Source organism: Callospermophilus lateralis, chromosome X (genome assembly GCF_048772815.1).
Source record: "Callospermophilus lateralis isolate mCalLat2 chromosome X, mCalLat2.hap1, whole genome shotgun sequence".
In the NCBI taxonomy this organism is placed as follows: Eukaryota; Metazoa; Chordata; class Mammalia; order Rodentia; family Sciuridae; genus Callospermophilus; species Callospermophilus lateralis.
In genome coordinates this window covers 1,190,940-1,207,067 of record NC_135325.1, presented here as the reverse complement: position 1 = coordinate 1,207,067, position 16,128 = coordinate 1,190,940, and the positions used below count along the sequence as shown (strand labels likewise).

The 16,128-nt window shown below is 34.4% G+C and overlaps 2 protein-coding genes across 3 annotated transcripts in view; one reads left to right on the top strand and one right to left on the bottom strand.

The window, feature by feature from the left end:
• Positions 1 to 16,128, top strand: part of Arhgap6 (Rho GTPase activating protein 6) — a 457,995-nt gene that overhangs the window by 328,079 nt on the left and 113,788 nt on the right. The gene's annotated exons all lie outside the window — the stretch shown is intronic.
• Positions 4,949 to 9,229, bottom strand: Amelx (amelogenin X-linked). Its single transcript, XM_077106937.1, has 5 exons — positions 9,176 to 9,229; positions 7,177 to 7,224; positions 5,853 to 5,894; positions 5,717 to 5,761; positions 4,949 to 5,443 (listed from the first exon to the last, which is right to left on the bottom strand). The coding sequence occupies exons 1-5, from the start codon at positions 9,227 to 9,229 to the stop codon at positions 4,949 to 4,951; spliced, it is 684 nt and encodes a 227-aa protein (XP_076963052.1).

Below are 16,128 nucleotides of genomic sequence, written 5' to 3'. Positions count from 1 at the left end.
CTGGTAGAGGTTAGAAAATAAAACACCATTACATTGATGCTAAAAGCATTCTTATACATTGAGAAAGGTTCATTTATTTGAATTCTTGATGTGTCTATTCTAAAAGAGAACTGGAAGAGAAACCATTTTAGTGTATGTGGTTTGACTTGAGGAAGAGAATAGCACTCCTCTCATTAGGAAATTCCTGTACAAGATTATGATTATTGACTTGCTTAGGAAGTAACTTGTTGAGGATAGTTAAGACTTTCACTTTTAACCAGTGAATCTGTTTTTATTCATCTTTTGTTTAAAATCTCTGAATTAATAGAAATTTTTCTTCCACCTAAGAAAGTAGTGTATAGAGCAATAGTGTCTATTAAAACTCTTGGTGGTGATGAAAATGATCTGTATCTGTGCTGTCCAAAATGGTAACCACCAACCTGATGTGGCTGTTTAGCAATTAAAATGTGTCAACTGAAAAATTAATTTTAAATTTAAATATAAATCACTTAAATTGAAATATCCACATTGGGCAGTTCAAGTATAAAGTGTATCTACCAGTTAATATTCATCTCTGGTTTGAAATATTCCATTGCATTTTCAACCTACATATCTAAATTCTGATTTGGAAAATGTGGCAACTATTATGGTAAATTACTTCCAGATAAATTGTTTGAATCTCCAATCTTCATTGCATGCTTTCAAGATAGGTGTTTATGAAACTACAGCCCAGAAATTAGCTTGTTAGCTTATTCCTTTGCCTTTTCTAATAAGTGATCTGTGAGAATTTTTGGTTAATTAGAATTATTATTTATTGAAGTTGAGCTCCTCAGTATTATTGAGACCCAATATCATTAAGCATAGGAGGAAAATATACATTATATCCAGTGGAAAGCCCAAAAGTAGAATTCATGAGTTTTAGGTCAGCAAAAGTTCAGGCCTTTATGGAAGTCAAAAGAGAACCCATTTCATATGAAAAGTTACTGCAGATCCTCAACTTTTAAAGGTTTACCACATAGACATTGGATTTTGCCTGTGACCTCCCTGCTCTTTGAATCCAACCTCCAACAGAATTTCAGTAGTATGACATTAACCTTGTGCATGTGGAGTAGAAATGATATTTCATTTATTAATGGAATTTAAATGCATGCCTAATGTTTTAAGGGATAAAGAACAGAATGTCTACCCACCAGCTGCCTTATTATACTCTGGTACCACTTCAAAATTGGTAAGAACCTTAAGTGAAAAAGTCATTAGAATGCATTTGATTTAATTTAGTTTCATCTAACATGTAAACTCACTAATGCTGTATGAAATATAGACCTACTAATGTAGTCCTGTTATATTGATAGCCTGAGTTCTACAAAAGAAAGAAGGTAAGCATTTGTTTGGTGTCCCTGTGTGTCAGGCACTGTGTTACATCTATTACACCCATTTTTCTTGTTTTCTTGCATGTTCTGAAGCAAGTAAAATCACCCTTGCTTTTATGGATGAGGTCATGAAGAGTTACACAGTTAATTAATTTGACCAAGTTTCCAAATGTAGAAATTCTGTTTAATTCCAAAATTCTTGCTCTTCACTGGAAAAGCAAGACGTATAACTGTAGATGATCCCCAGGTTGGTTAATTCAAGAACACAATGATATCATTAAAAACACAGGGACATTTCATCTTTCCACTATCCCCTCCTAGTCTCAAGTTGGCAGACACAACTCTGGACATCACATCCTTAAGCAAATAGATCCAAAGACGGTAAAACACTTTCTTTTAGCACATATCTATATGTTTGTTGTTTTTTTTTTAATCAGGGGGAAATGTTTTCCCCAGAAGTTTCTTGTCTCTCAGGAAACTTGCTTTTTTTCCTCATTTAGTGGTCAGGGCATACCATAACCCATCCCTAAACCATTCACTGGCAAGGGGAATACAGCTATGTGTGATAATTGATGTCATAGTTGGTATGGAGGAATGGACATTTGATCCCTGGGACAGTAGATTGGGTCATCATTCCAGAGGTGGAGGAAGGTCAAATGCTAGAATTCATTTCAGCTCATCCAACAAGGAAGAAGTGGTGAGGAACACTGATAGACACCTAGCTAGTGATGGCTGCCAAATTTGCTTGAAAATTTTAAATGTACATTTGTTATAGAATTAATAGCATTTGGCCTTCTCTTCTCATTGTTGGTGAGCTCTCTCTTTGGTAGATTCTCAATTCTGTAATCATGGGGACTTGCTGTTTTCACCAGTACAAGGTAGAGTCTCTTGTCCTAGAGCATACTTGATTAATATTTACTCAATTGATTAAATTTGGCCCATGACAATTAATTAAAATTTTTCTTACATTTTCACTGAATCTAATTTATTAGTATCAACTTTTTCCTTTTAATATCAACACCCTCCCAGTAAAGTTATATTTATTCATTCCAGAAAATGATTAATGAGCCTTAATCATAAAGGTACTGGAATAAAGTTGCTGTGGGTGCTGTGTAATATAAACCCTGTGAATACTGTTTACAATTTTGTGTGGGTGTAGGAGGAGGAAAGAGTCAAATATAAATAAGAGTTGGAAAGAAAACTTGTTTTGAGTCCATTTTATACATCTGTTAATGTTTTGAAGAATCTGCAGTAGAATCTATCATCTTAAAGATTATGAAGTGAAAGAAATGATCTGTATATAAAGTCACTGAGATTCTTAAAGCTCCATTATTAAATTTTTCTTATGCAGACTGATTAATAATTTTAAATTTATTGTACTATTATACATGCCACTAGTTTCATTAAAAATATTTTCCTATAAAATGAGATCAAAAGACCAGATTTTGATTATGCTAATGTGATGTGAAATATGAAGTCAGTGTTCCAAGTCTCAATTTGTTTTATAATATAGACCCGTTTTTGAGTTTATCTTTTCCAATTAAAGATTTTTTTCTAAACTTCCTTTCATTGGATCAGGTTCAGTTACTGTATGTGTTCATAATTTTTCCACTTGATCAGCTCTTATTGCTGACATATAAACTTCCACGTTTTTAAAAAATTGAGATAGTAGAGTTTTGCTAAAAAGAGGTAGTCTTTATTTGTCTGCCAAATGGTCAATTCATTGGGATAAACAAATAGTCCCTACCTCGTTCAAGAATATTTATTTATAGTATTTTCTCTCAGGTGACATGAAAATTCAATTCAACACAAAAACATGAATGATTTTTAAAACATTTTATTGTCCACTAATGATACTTATTTTTAGTTACAGAATTTGCTAAGTGATTGTAGGCACAAATCATTGAGTTCTTGTGTCATTTCTAAAAGCAACTGAAGAATCTAATTCAGTTCTGTGATTTTCTGATCTTTTTAATCCTGGGAAAAAATACCAAAAGGAACAATTAAATAATTTACTAACATTTCTAGTGAGTATTATTTGCAATAACATATATGTTTTAAGTTTTGTCAAAAAAATGTACAACCATTGAGTTGAACTATAATTTCCTAAGTTTCTTTCTTATCTAATTGTCATTAGATATTAGGTCCCTAACTTCAGAACACATAAAGCCTATAAATAACAATTGCTACAATTCATCAAGTACTTCCTGCCTGCCAGGCTTTGAGCACATCACTTTAGTTTATTTCCATAAAACAACTCTAAAAATCTATCATATTTATACTAATTCTAAACAGGAAGAAACTGAGTTTTAAAGATTTTGAACTCCCTGCCAAAATCACCTTTCTGTAAATAGCTTTAGCAAGACATGAGCTCATAATAAAGTCAATGATGTTAAGTATTAATAAAGAGATAAATGTATTTCTTATTTTTAAAATATTTTGTTTTAGTTGTAGTTGGACACAATACCTTTATTTTATTTTTATGTGGTTCTAGGGATCAAACCCAGCACCCCACATGTGCTAGACAAGCGTTCTACCACTGAGCCACAACCCCAGCCCTGATAAATGTATTTTCTATGCAAACCAAGAATATATTTTAATTAATGGTAGGCACCAGATTATTCAATCCTGGTTAATTTTCAAAAATTTTGCCTATTCTTCTCCATAAATATACTCACAACTGTGAAGCCATGTATGACATATTATAATTGTTTATTAGAAAACTATGGCATTTATATTTGAAAAAATATTTTTAAATTATCTGCTTTCATTTCTTCCTCCCATTTTAAAGAAGGGAAAACACCCATAAACTTGAAATAATTTGTACAATACCGCCTCCTCTTTGAGGGCAAAACCAGAAATGGAGCCCAGGTGCCCTGGCTCCCCATCCAGGTCATTTCCACCTCACTCCTTTCTGCTTCTCAGTAGCAAACCATCAATTGCATTTATAAATTAGAATCATATTTGGATACATATACATGACAGAATCATATAATCTCATAGGGTTTATAGATATGATAAGGATTGTTATAATGACTATTCCCATTTGTTTGAAAGAGCTTCAATGGAAGAACATTTAGTGCTAAACTGTGACAACTTTCTTTCTAAAAGCTTAATCTGTAGAGTTTCAGCTCTAAAAAAAGAATATAATTGTGTATTTTAGCCTCATTCAAGTTAGATGTCTACTTTAGACAGGTAACCTTCCTTTAGGTCTTTAAAGAGAGCTCCTATCGACCTTTTGTACCTTGTTCAAATATTGGTACCTTCTGACTCCCCAAAATTATTCCTTTTTTTAATAATTTAGCCTATTCTAGCTAGTCAAACCTTTGAAATATAAAAACTGATATTCTTTTTATTGTTACTCTCAAAAGTAAAGGGTTTCAGTACTATACATTCTGGTAAGAATTAAATAATTTCAGAATTTAAACCCACCATAAAAGATATGATTTTAGTTACCTAGTCATATATATAAACTGATTTATAATATAAAGATACAAAACATGCTTGTTACTACAGCTTTACATCCTGAGTTGTTTGAGAATTTGGAACTGCACAATTCTGTTGTGCCATTTTTCCCCAGGATTTGTCTCTTAGCGGCTTCAGTGTATACTCACCACTTCTTCCCGCTTGGTCTTGTCTGTTGCTGGCCAAGCTTCCAGAGGCAAATCAGGAAGAAGGGGGGGCAGCTGCATGGGGAACATCGGAGGCAGATGTGGCTGTGGTGGCAGGGGATGCAGGGAGTGCAGAGGTGGTTGGGGCTGGACGGGCTGCATGGGCTGCATGGGCTGCATGGGCTGCATGGGCTGGATGGGCTGGTGAGACTGTGGCTGAATGGACTGGGGCTGGAAGGGCTGCTGGAAGGGCTGCTGGGCAGGTGGAGGGAGGTTTGGCTGGTGGTGTTGGTTTGGAGTCATGGAGTGGTGGCCAGGAACTGGCATCATTGGCTGCTGGGGGGCCACGGGCTGTTGAGCTGGCACCACTGGGATGTGGTGATGAGGCTGAAGGGTGTGACTCGGGGTATGCTGTTGAGACAGCACAGGGATGATTTGGTGGTGCAGCCATCCACCCATGGGTTCGTAACCATAGGAAGGATACTGGTGAGAAACAGAGAGTCAGGTTTACCATTGGCTCAGTTGACTTCCAACTGGAGAAGTAGCAATGATTTCTTTGTCATTATGACCATATGAATATTTTAGTCATTTTTTCCTTTGCAAGAATTTTCAACTATGTACACAGATATGACCTTTTACAAACTAAAATTCTCATTAGTGTCTGTATGTGGAGTAGACATGATATTTTGCTTAATAATGGAATTTAAATGCATACCTAAATATTTTAAGGGAATAAAGAACAAAATATCTACATACCGGCTGCCTTATCATGTTCTGGTACCACTTGAAAGGGGTAATCACCTTAAAAGAAAGAGATATTAGAATACATTTGATTTAATTTAGCTTCATCCAACATGTAAACTCACTAATGCAGTATGAAATATAGACTCACTAATGCAGTCCTGTCAGTATTGATAGCCTTAGAATGTGATTTCTACAAAAGAAAGAAGAAGGTAAACATTTGTCTGGTGCTTCCTATGTGTCAGGCACTGTGTTACATGCATCTCACACATTTTTCATGTTTTCTCACATGTTTTGAGGCAAGTATCATCACACTCATTTTTGTGGACAAGATCATGAATCCTTAAAGATGTTCATTAGCTTGACTGCATTTGCAAAAGTAGTAATTGTGTTTAATTCTACAGCAAGAGAATAACAAGCAAAAAAAATTATGACATCATAATGTGATATAGCATTAATTTAATTATTTTTATTTGATGACACAGTGGAATTAAAGGAGGTGGAAACACTGTCATTCTTGAGACACATGTTTACTGGTCAAATATGTCAATCATTTAAGGTTTATCAGAAAACCTTGCCTCAAATTCTTACTAACATTTTTCTTCAGCTTGTATGTGTAAACAGACTCATAGATTGTAACCTCAACCTATGAGACAAGTAAGAGTTTCATCCCTTTCTGAAAAGTATATACTTGACTAAACTCAGATTCAGGGCTCCTTCATTTAATAGTATGGAATTTAATTGGTAAAATTTAAAATTATTATTTTTTATTTTGTTCTAATTAGTTATTAACCTTTGTCAAGTTACATGTGATATAGTGCTTTTCATATCCACTAACTAATCTCTCCTCGAAACAGTATTTTGAAGTGTGGTTATTATTATTTCTAATCTGCAGATGAGTAAAACATTTTCAGAGAGAAAATGATTTACCCAAGATTATGGACTTAGTATGGGCTTGGGAATAAACCTAACACAATTTCTAGAACTCTTATGCTTCCATTACTCTGCAGAGTCTCTCATGTAGATATCACTAAGTCACTTATCTTTCAGTAAAGCCAATGAGAGACACACATGGAGTGTGAACATCTTAGAATCATGAATTTTTTGAGCTAGAAGGGATCTTAAATAACATCTTACCCAATCCCCACATTTTATGAGATGGGATAAAACAAGGATGTTTAAGCAGAGTTCACTTTCTTTCCTATTATGGAGCCTCCCTAAGTGGTAGTTCATGGTGGATAAAATTATTGCCATATTTAAGAGGAGATACTGAGTCTAAGTGGCCAAATTGGAGGGTGCTGAGACAATGCAGGCTTAAGGCCATCTGCCAGGGCTTAAACTGGGAAGCTAATAGAGGGAACTGAAAAAGTGGGACCATTTGAGAAACATTTTGAAGAATCAACACACTATTCTTTATTGAGCTCAGCACATTTTTAACTCAAACAGTGGTCAAAATTAGTAAATAGAAAAATTACCTCATAGCTGAAGTTGATATAACCAGGGTGCCCAGGATGAGGTGGTAGCTTTTATAGGAAGGGGAAAGGAGAATAGAAAGAGAGAAAGAGAGGAAGAGAGGAAGAGAGAGAGAGAGAGAGAGAGAGAGAGAGAGAGAGAGAGAGAGAGAGAAGGGGAGGAGAGAGGGAGAGAGAGAGGAAAAGAGGAGAAAGGAACAGATTAAGTCAATATTGTTCACATTAAGGGAGACTGAAGATACTTTTAAAAAAAATCTATATAGTGCAGAATATATTTGAGATCTACTTTTACTTCAAACATGTATACTGTGTAGGAGGAGCCTTCTTGTTTTAAAGAGGTCCAAAACAACTAAATGACTTTCTCCAGGGCTATAGTCTTATAGTGGGAGACCTGGAAATAGAAGCCAGCATACATTTATTCTCCAGTGATCAGACAAGCCCATCCACCCCATGTTGTCAAGGAATCCTATCTTATCCCACCCACCAATTTATTTTTTGAGGAAACACTCCTTGTTGGGAAGAGGTATGTTTTGTAACACAATTTAAAAATATCAAGGTGAAAAGAATGGTCTCACAAAAGGTTGCTTATATATCAGGTTCTTAAGTGCTTAAGTATCAGAAGGATTCCTCATACTTAGCAGGCAAAATAAATAAATAACACATACACCCTAACAAAAGGAACAACTAAGTGGGAATTTTTAATGAATGTGAGAACAAGATGGGTGCAATAAAATAGAAATATCCTGAATCCCTCCCCTGGACAATGGAAGCCTTGATTTATGATGTTTAGGCCAATCCTTTTTATTATTCTATCAATGGATTTATGGCAGAAATTTGAATGTGCAAATTAATGAGCAACCTGAATAATTATCTAAACCAGGACTGTCTGATCTTTCTGAAGTGGGAGTCAAGTCACTTATGCCTGCCTCATGGCATTGTGGATGGCCCTGGTGTACAGAAGAGAGGAGAGAGCATGATGAAGAAACTCTCTCAGACATGGGGCTAATTAAGAGTTGACTATTCTATTTTTTAAAATGCTTGTATTTTATAAGAGGAGTTATTCACTCTCATTGTGAGTATGAGTTAATTTAGTCAGGTAACTGCATTTCCTATACTGTCTTGATATAAGCCCTCTAGGAGTGTAGGTGTTGAATCATGGAGTGGAAAGGGGGCTGAATTTGTAAGGCAGGGGTCCCTCAAGGGGCTAGGAATTGCCACAATGCAGGATTTCAGGAAGGCAGAGCACAGAATCTTGGTCTAATGGGTAAGAAAGGAAGAGAGGAGGCAGGTATGCAAGCTTACTGGCTTCTGGTTGTATCAACTGCTCTTTATGCCACCAAAAGGCATTGCCTTTATGTGACCTAAGCTCTCTGCCCTTAAGTACCTGTGTCTACAGAGTGGATCAGATTTCCTAGTCTTTGGTTCATTAGAATGTAAAACATACCAATATGTTTTGGGCATAGGTAGGACAGCAAAGCCAAACCACCTACTTAGTAGATGTGCCCAAAAGGGTGAGGCTTCTGAGAACAGGGAAATGGTTCGAAGACAGGAATTCCTAACAGAAATTTTACCCATTCTGGGGTAACAGCAGTGGTATTTGGAGGGCAAGAAGAGATTGGAAAACTTGTGAGAAATTGGTTTTAGAGAGTCTTGTATTATTTTCCTAAGGATGATGAAATATTTTCTCTGGAAATCTTTCAAGGGGTCCCTTCACAAGATTCCTCCACGTAGAGATGGACAGTGATATTTACAAGTTGTTTCAACAGAATCTCTTGGGAGTAATTCTTAAAATGCAGCATCCTGGGCCCCACCCAAGCTGTACTGAATCAGAACCTTTGGTGGAGGTGTTTGGTAATTACTTAAAAAGAAAACAACTCCTTAAGGTTTTATTCAACACAGAGACATTTAAGTATATATGTTCTTATACTGTTTTAAACCCTAAATTTACCAACTATGGGACAAATTTTTATTTCTAAGCTTATTCAAGGGGTATTTTACTCACAGGCATAGCGAAGGCTGCTCCCAGGAGGCAGGCAAACAAAATCCAAGTCCCCATTTCTTGATGGTTCTGAAATGTTCACAACATCTTTTCTTATCTCTTCTCAAATGTGAACATGATTAATGTTCCATAAAACATACATAATCTACATTAATATGTTGATAATAAGAAGGATGGGGCAGTTTTTGTGAGGTGATTTCATTCATATGCAATTTCAAGTTATCAGTCCATATTATTTTCTGCAGTCACAATAGTTATAAAAATATACTTTAAAATGAGGCTGAGAGCTAAACAAGTTATATGTTATAAATATTCTAAAAGATTGGTCAGTTGTCAAAGTGCACAATGTTTTATACTTTTAGAACAAGAAGCCACAGAAATATTTTTGTACAGTTTACCTGGGCATTGCTACTGTTAAAAACAAAGACTAATTACTTGAGAAGCTATTAAGTAATTTTCCAAAATAGATCAAGAAGGGAGTGAGATGTTCCAAATGTTCCCATCTATAGAACTTCAGGCAAGTTCAACTTCAGTGAAGTTCAACACCTTTGAATTTCAGAGATGGAGTTAAAGATGTGATTGAACAAAAAAGAGAAGACAGCACTACTATTCTGAGATTCTTTACTGAATTTTGAATGATTTTTGCCTAAAAGATTCCATCTTCAGTCAATAACATCTTTTTATTTGACACTGCACTGTCAGGGTATCCTAAAATATTCACATTGTTTTGTCACACAAATTATTGACAGGCTTGGAAAATTGTCAGAAGAAAAATCTTGATGTTTATGTGGAAAGAATATATCACATGTAATAATGCTGACTATGAAAAGTATGCTGAAGTTTTCTACCTCCTAAATCTGTTTTTAATATTTGAGTTAATATGAAAAAACATTCTGTTGATGATTCTACTTTATAAAAATTAAATAAAATGGTTTTTGAAGAAGTGGATCACAGCCTGAGAGAACATTATTTTTATTTTAATTGATAAGCAATTAAAATAAACATTTTGTTGAAAAATATGTACTCAAAAAGAGCTTTGGGATTCTGGAATTTAAAATTTAATAAATGCATACAAACACTTTACTGCATTATAAAGCAAAATGATTCATCTAAATAAATCAGGGCCTAATTTAATTATGGTCCAACTGAAGAAGTAACTAACTATTGATGGCATAAAGTATTAGAAATGTAGAATATATTTGCATTGAAACATAAAATTCAGAAAAAGGCACAATAAAATATACCAAATTATGAATAAAATCCACATACCTTTGAATATATTCTGACAAGTTTCTGTCTGAAACTCAGGGATGCTTGATCCTTTAGATTTCTTCCAACTACAAGTTCAATATATATCATTCATGGCATCTAGAACAACCAATCAGGCTTCTGAATGAAAAAAGTGTTGAGTATAACTAAAAATCTCCATATCATGAATTTTTAGAAGCTGTGATCAACATTAAGGCTGTATGTTGTGATTAGTGCATGTAGAGTCTTTCATTACAGGCAATAATAGGTTTAGGAGGGGGAAAGTTTCATCAGGTAGTTTTGAAGTCAGCAAATTAGTTGACAGCACATGCTGATATATTCAAATTTAGTTTTAAGAAGTATTATACCATTGTCTATTTTGCCATTCTAGCAAACAACATTGTTCTTTAAAAAAAAAGAAAAAGAAAAGAAAAGGTAGATAGTTGAGTTTCCCTAGTGTAATCACAATGGCCACAAGGGTTGTCCAGCCTTTTCAGATCAGGATACATTGATTCAAACCTCCATTCTGGTAAAAAAAAAACCCAAAGCTCTCCCCTGTATGTCTCTGAGGGATCATAATTTCATGATCATCAGTGCTCTACTGCTGTCCTTTAAGATATTTTCATTGTTCCCTGTGGATACTCCTTTATCACCACTCTAAAGTGTACCAAAACAGGGAACAAAGTCCCTTCTTCTGGGCCCATCATGAAACCTATTTGCTATCCAAGCAATCATGACCTCAAGGTTATTACTGTAGCAAAATTTATACTAACAGAAAGTACAAAGAAAGAGACATAGTATATGCCAGACAGCACACTTACAATGTATTTCAATGCTTACAAAAAATATATCACAGGGAATATTTTCCTTTCTCCCCTACTCCAAAAAGAAACTTGATCTCTCTCTGTATGGCATCCTACCTTTGCCCACACCAGTTCCACTTTCTCATGTTGGCAAACAACAATAACAAAGGCTGGAAAGGATGTCCCATTGTTGGAGGAAATGAGAATGTAACTTCCCAATGTTCAGCTGAAAAACTAAAAAGAAATCTACAATATGACCCAGAAATCCTACTTCTGGGTATATTTCCAAAAGAAATGAAATCAGCATACCAAAGAGATACCTACCTATGACAATGTTTACTGAGGCACTATTTACAAGAGTTTTATAAAATCAGACTTGGTACCCATTGATGGGTGAGTAGATAAAGAAAATGTGGAACTCGTACACAATGGAATATTATTCAGTCACAAAGAATAAAATCCTGTCATTTGCAGCAAAATGTATGGAAATAGAGGATATAATGTTAAGGTAAATAAGCCAGACAAAGACAGAAAATGCTGCCTGTTCTCTCTCCAATGTGGAAACTGAAACAGTTGGTCTGAATGTAAAATAGTGATTAGAATCTAGGAAAGGTAGGGAGAGGAGGAATAAGGGAAGATGGGATACCAAATACCAAAGCACAATTAAATAGAAAATTAAGTTCTTATGTTTCACAGAACAGGGGGATGACTGTAGTTAACATTAATCTATTTAAAGAAAATCTGGATGAGAGGAGCACTAAGCCTCCAAGCATGAAGAAGTGATAAGGAGATGGAAATGCTAATTACCCGGACTTGATTAGTGCATGCTGTATTCATGTGTTAAAACATTACACTTTACCCCAAATATATACAATTCATACATGATGATAAAATATAATTAATCCCACCCATTATGTATAATTATAATATGCCAATAAAATATAGAGAAAAGAAAATAATAAAATATAAAAATTACTGAAGTTTTGAAGAAAATACAAAGTTTTAATTGATATTTTTCTGTAAGCAAGTATTTCATTTATGTATAAGCTGACTTTATAAAAGACAACAGATTCACTAGATCAACTACTTATTTTGTTACATGAAGGCTATAACATTTTCAGAGGACTTGTGTTTTTATTTCTCTTGCTTTTTGAAGCTAAATATTTCTTTTGTTAAAAATGAATCTTAAGCATAAAATATTTTCTTCTATGGCAATGTCTCTGAGGCAAATACAATCAAATGGTCCCAGAATGTGTCTTTATTTACTTGTGCATTCTTTTGGGGTGTGTGTGTGTGTGTGTGTGTGTGTGTGTGTGTGTTGAACACCTATGAATCTCAGACTGTTGGTATTACAATAGGGAACAAATGATATGTGAATTTCTTACTGTTCCTAAAAGCTCTTCTCCAAAATGATAAGTGTATAAACACCCTTGTGAATTATAATTGAGTTCTTTTGCCATTTTTTTTGTAATTGTTATTCTTTTTCTTGGATGCAGCACATCACATTTTGCTATACCCAGGATGCTTATGCTTGCAACTTCTCCCTTCTAATTTACCATTTCTAACTTACAGTGTGCTGAAAAACTACATGTCCAAGCTTGTTAGAAGCATGTGTTCAGTACAAATAAAGGAATGTTGTAGGTGAGCAGCGCCTGATCACATGGCTCACCTGTGAGAAAAGTGCAAGAATTTCACTTTAATGGCATTGAATTTTACTTCTTGGATCTTACCAGCATTTGAAGTATATCTTTGGAGAAGTCCACTATTATGAGAACTACAAGTCTTTCTTGTCATCTGTAGGAGCTCAACTCTTGAGTCTTCTATTAGGGCAGGCCCAGGATTGTCCAATATTGACCAATATTCTGGAATAATTTCAAGAATAGGTATTCTTATGTAACTGGAGTCAAAAATGGCTTTTAAATGTTTCTGCAGATATTAAAAAAAAGTCATTCTCTTGGATTCTTTTTTAATTGAGATGGTGTGGGAATTGTGCCATCTTCAGAACTTATATACTTTGCCACTAATTGATTCTGATAAAATTTCAGACTTTGGCCATATTGCAACCCTTGGAAGTTATGAATTGTGTCTTATACCTCCTTGGGAGCTCTTTTGTACCTGGAAAAAAATCTCTCATACAAAGTAATCTCTGGACAATTAATTAGTTAAAATGCACAAAAGTTATCCATGACATATAGAAAATGTTCTTAGTTGATGTGAAGTCTTCATAGACAAAGAAATCATGTAGTGATTTATATGGATCATTGAATAGCTGAGATGAAAAAGAATGGTCTCCCTTCCATAAAATCCTTTTTCCCACCCTCCCTCTTCTATCAGTTTGGGCAGATATTCTCCAAAATATTAACCATAGTTATAAGACACTCATTCCTGAAAGTCTCTGGGTAACTCAGATTTTATTTTATTTTTTAAATAATCTTTGAATACAATAAATTCAGGGAAAGTGCAAGAAATTTGGGTTATAATATTCTCTCATTCATGTTCAGCAAGAGTGAGGAGGGGTAATGCTATATATTCCATAGACCTTGGGTTTACTTAATATACTTTCTTAGGATTTAGACAATACATGTCTAAATCTTAGGGAAAATAAAAGTCAAATATAAAATCCAAGACAAAAAGCACAATATTTTTTTAAAGTGAGAAAGCCCTTTTGGATTGCAAGTAGGTAATATCTTAATAATATAAACATTCACAGGAAGAATTCATACAGCTTGTAATTTGAAAGGTCTGTAGGCATTTGCTAACTATCTGGTGTAGCAACTTTCAATAAGGGAAATTATATGCACATGGATAGTGTGTTGTTTGGGTTATAATTAACTGGCAACTGTCGGGAGTGAAAATGTTACATCCATGTTAATAGAGGTAGCACAGTAATGTAAAAACAAGCATTTTTTCCTGTTTATTTAACAAAATAAACCAGAGTAAATTGCACTTTCCTACTGGGGTTCAACAGACACATAAACAGATCAGTACTTTCTAAATAAAAACAACATGATATGGTGGAAAGAACTTGGTCTTTGGCAGAGGACAGCCTGGGGCAGAAGTGTGGTTGGGACATTGACCCATGATGACTTAGCTTAGCTACTTGACTCCTTTATATAGTTACCATAATGCCTGAAAACTGGGAAAGTATCAATAGAAGACTGCTACTGACGTTATTCAGTATGCATTTTGATTCTTATATATGATCCAATATTAAAAGTGATGATTTATTAATTTCTGGAGGAGGAGAATAAGAAAATTCAAGAAATCAAAGGAAATAACTCATCAGTTAAAAGGTTGGAAATTATTACAATCATAATTTGATATATAAGGTTTTCTTTTCTTCTTTTGTTCTTGGACAGAAAAATCTTATTATCTGCTTTAGTAACATACATTTATCTTTCATGGAGCTGCCTATACAAATGTAAAATGTCAGAATACTATTTTCCTATGATCTCCAATTCTACAGGGAAAAAGAAATCCATAGTAGGACCTCAGTGCCAGCAATGTCACCAGTTCTTACTGTGTTGTTATTCCTGCTGCCCATTCTGGCTATTATTTCTGCTAATGGCCTCTCTATCATGGACAGAGCACCAAATAGATTTCCAGCTGGTAGCTTCTTCAACACTTCCTTGAACTATATAAAATTCAGTGATAGAAGTTAAGAATATTTCCAAACTTCTATTTTAAAAAAATCACATCATGATACATGTATTGTCTAAATCTTAAACTAATATACTGAGAAATGAAATAAACCAGGCATAAGATGAGAAGATAACTTAGTTCTAGTCTAGTGAGTATTTATAATATCCAAGTCTAGGACACACATAGATACCACAATATTTATATGGATATTACTCAGCCATAAAAAGGAATGGATTATTGATGTGTGGGAAAACCTTGAAAATATTGCTCTAAGTTAAGGAATATATGTAGAGTCATTTATGTCATATATATATATATATATATATATATATATATATATATATATATGATTATTCTACTTGTAGGAGATGCCTGTAGTAACAAATATATAGAGACAGAAAGTACATTCTTTGTTCCCAGGGATTGGAGAAGGGGGGAATAAGGAATGGCTGCTAATGAGCATAGGATTTCTATTTTGGGTGATGAAATATTCTGGAATTAGAAAAAAGTGATGATTGCACAACATTGTAAATATACTAAAAGTCACTGAATCATACACTGTAAAAATGATGAATTTGATATGTAAATTTTATCTCAATTTAAAAAAACACATACCAAAATGCATATATGGCATGTTCTCAGCCCCCAAGAAGTTTATAGTCTTTATACAATTATGTAAAACATAGATACACAGAACAGTGGTGCAGAATAATAGTATGAGAGTTCCCTCACTATGATAAATTTCATGATGATGACAACTATGACAATTATGAAGTTAACTTTAATTAAGTGCTGGACACTAAGCATTTTACATGCTTAAATATTTACTAATCACCTTCCACATGCCAGACATATGCTAGGTTCTTTGACTACATCAGTGACTAAAACATACAAAAATCCCTCTCACAATCTCACAGAAAGAAACTGTGAACAATAGATATGACAAATGAATATATCAGAAGGTAAAAGGGACTATGGAAATGTAAAAAAACAGAGGCAGCTAAGGGGGATTAGAAATGATGAGCTTCATGTTACAATGGGGAGGTCATTTTTAAACCAACCTTTGAAGGAAGACAGGAGTTTGCTAGGGCTATCACAAAGGCACCCATTTGGAGGTGGTTTGGTGTGTGGTGAACTGACTGGAATCCAGTGCTACTAGGGAGAAGATGAAATCAAAGGGGTAATATTTTGTGTTTCTTCTGTGCTCTTAGCAATTGAATGTAGAATTTCTTGCCTAACAATTGTCATCATTCATCATGAACC

What these genes read in the sequence shown, in the direction of transcription:
- Amelx (XM_077106937.1), bottom strand. Translation starts at nt 9,229, where the DNA reads ATGGGGACTTGGATTTTGTTTGCCTGCCTCCTGGGAGCAGCCTTCGCT. An exon ending in ATATCAACTTCAGCTATGAG is followed by an intron (nt 5,895 to 7,176) that starts GTAATTTTTCTA and finishes TTTCTTTTGTAG; the next exon opens with AAATCACATTCTAAGGCTAT. An exon ending in AGAACATGATAAGGCAGCCG is followed by an intron (nt 5,444 to 5,716) that starts GTATGTAGATAT and finishes GTTTCTCACCAG; the next exon opens with TATCCTTCCTATGGTTACGA.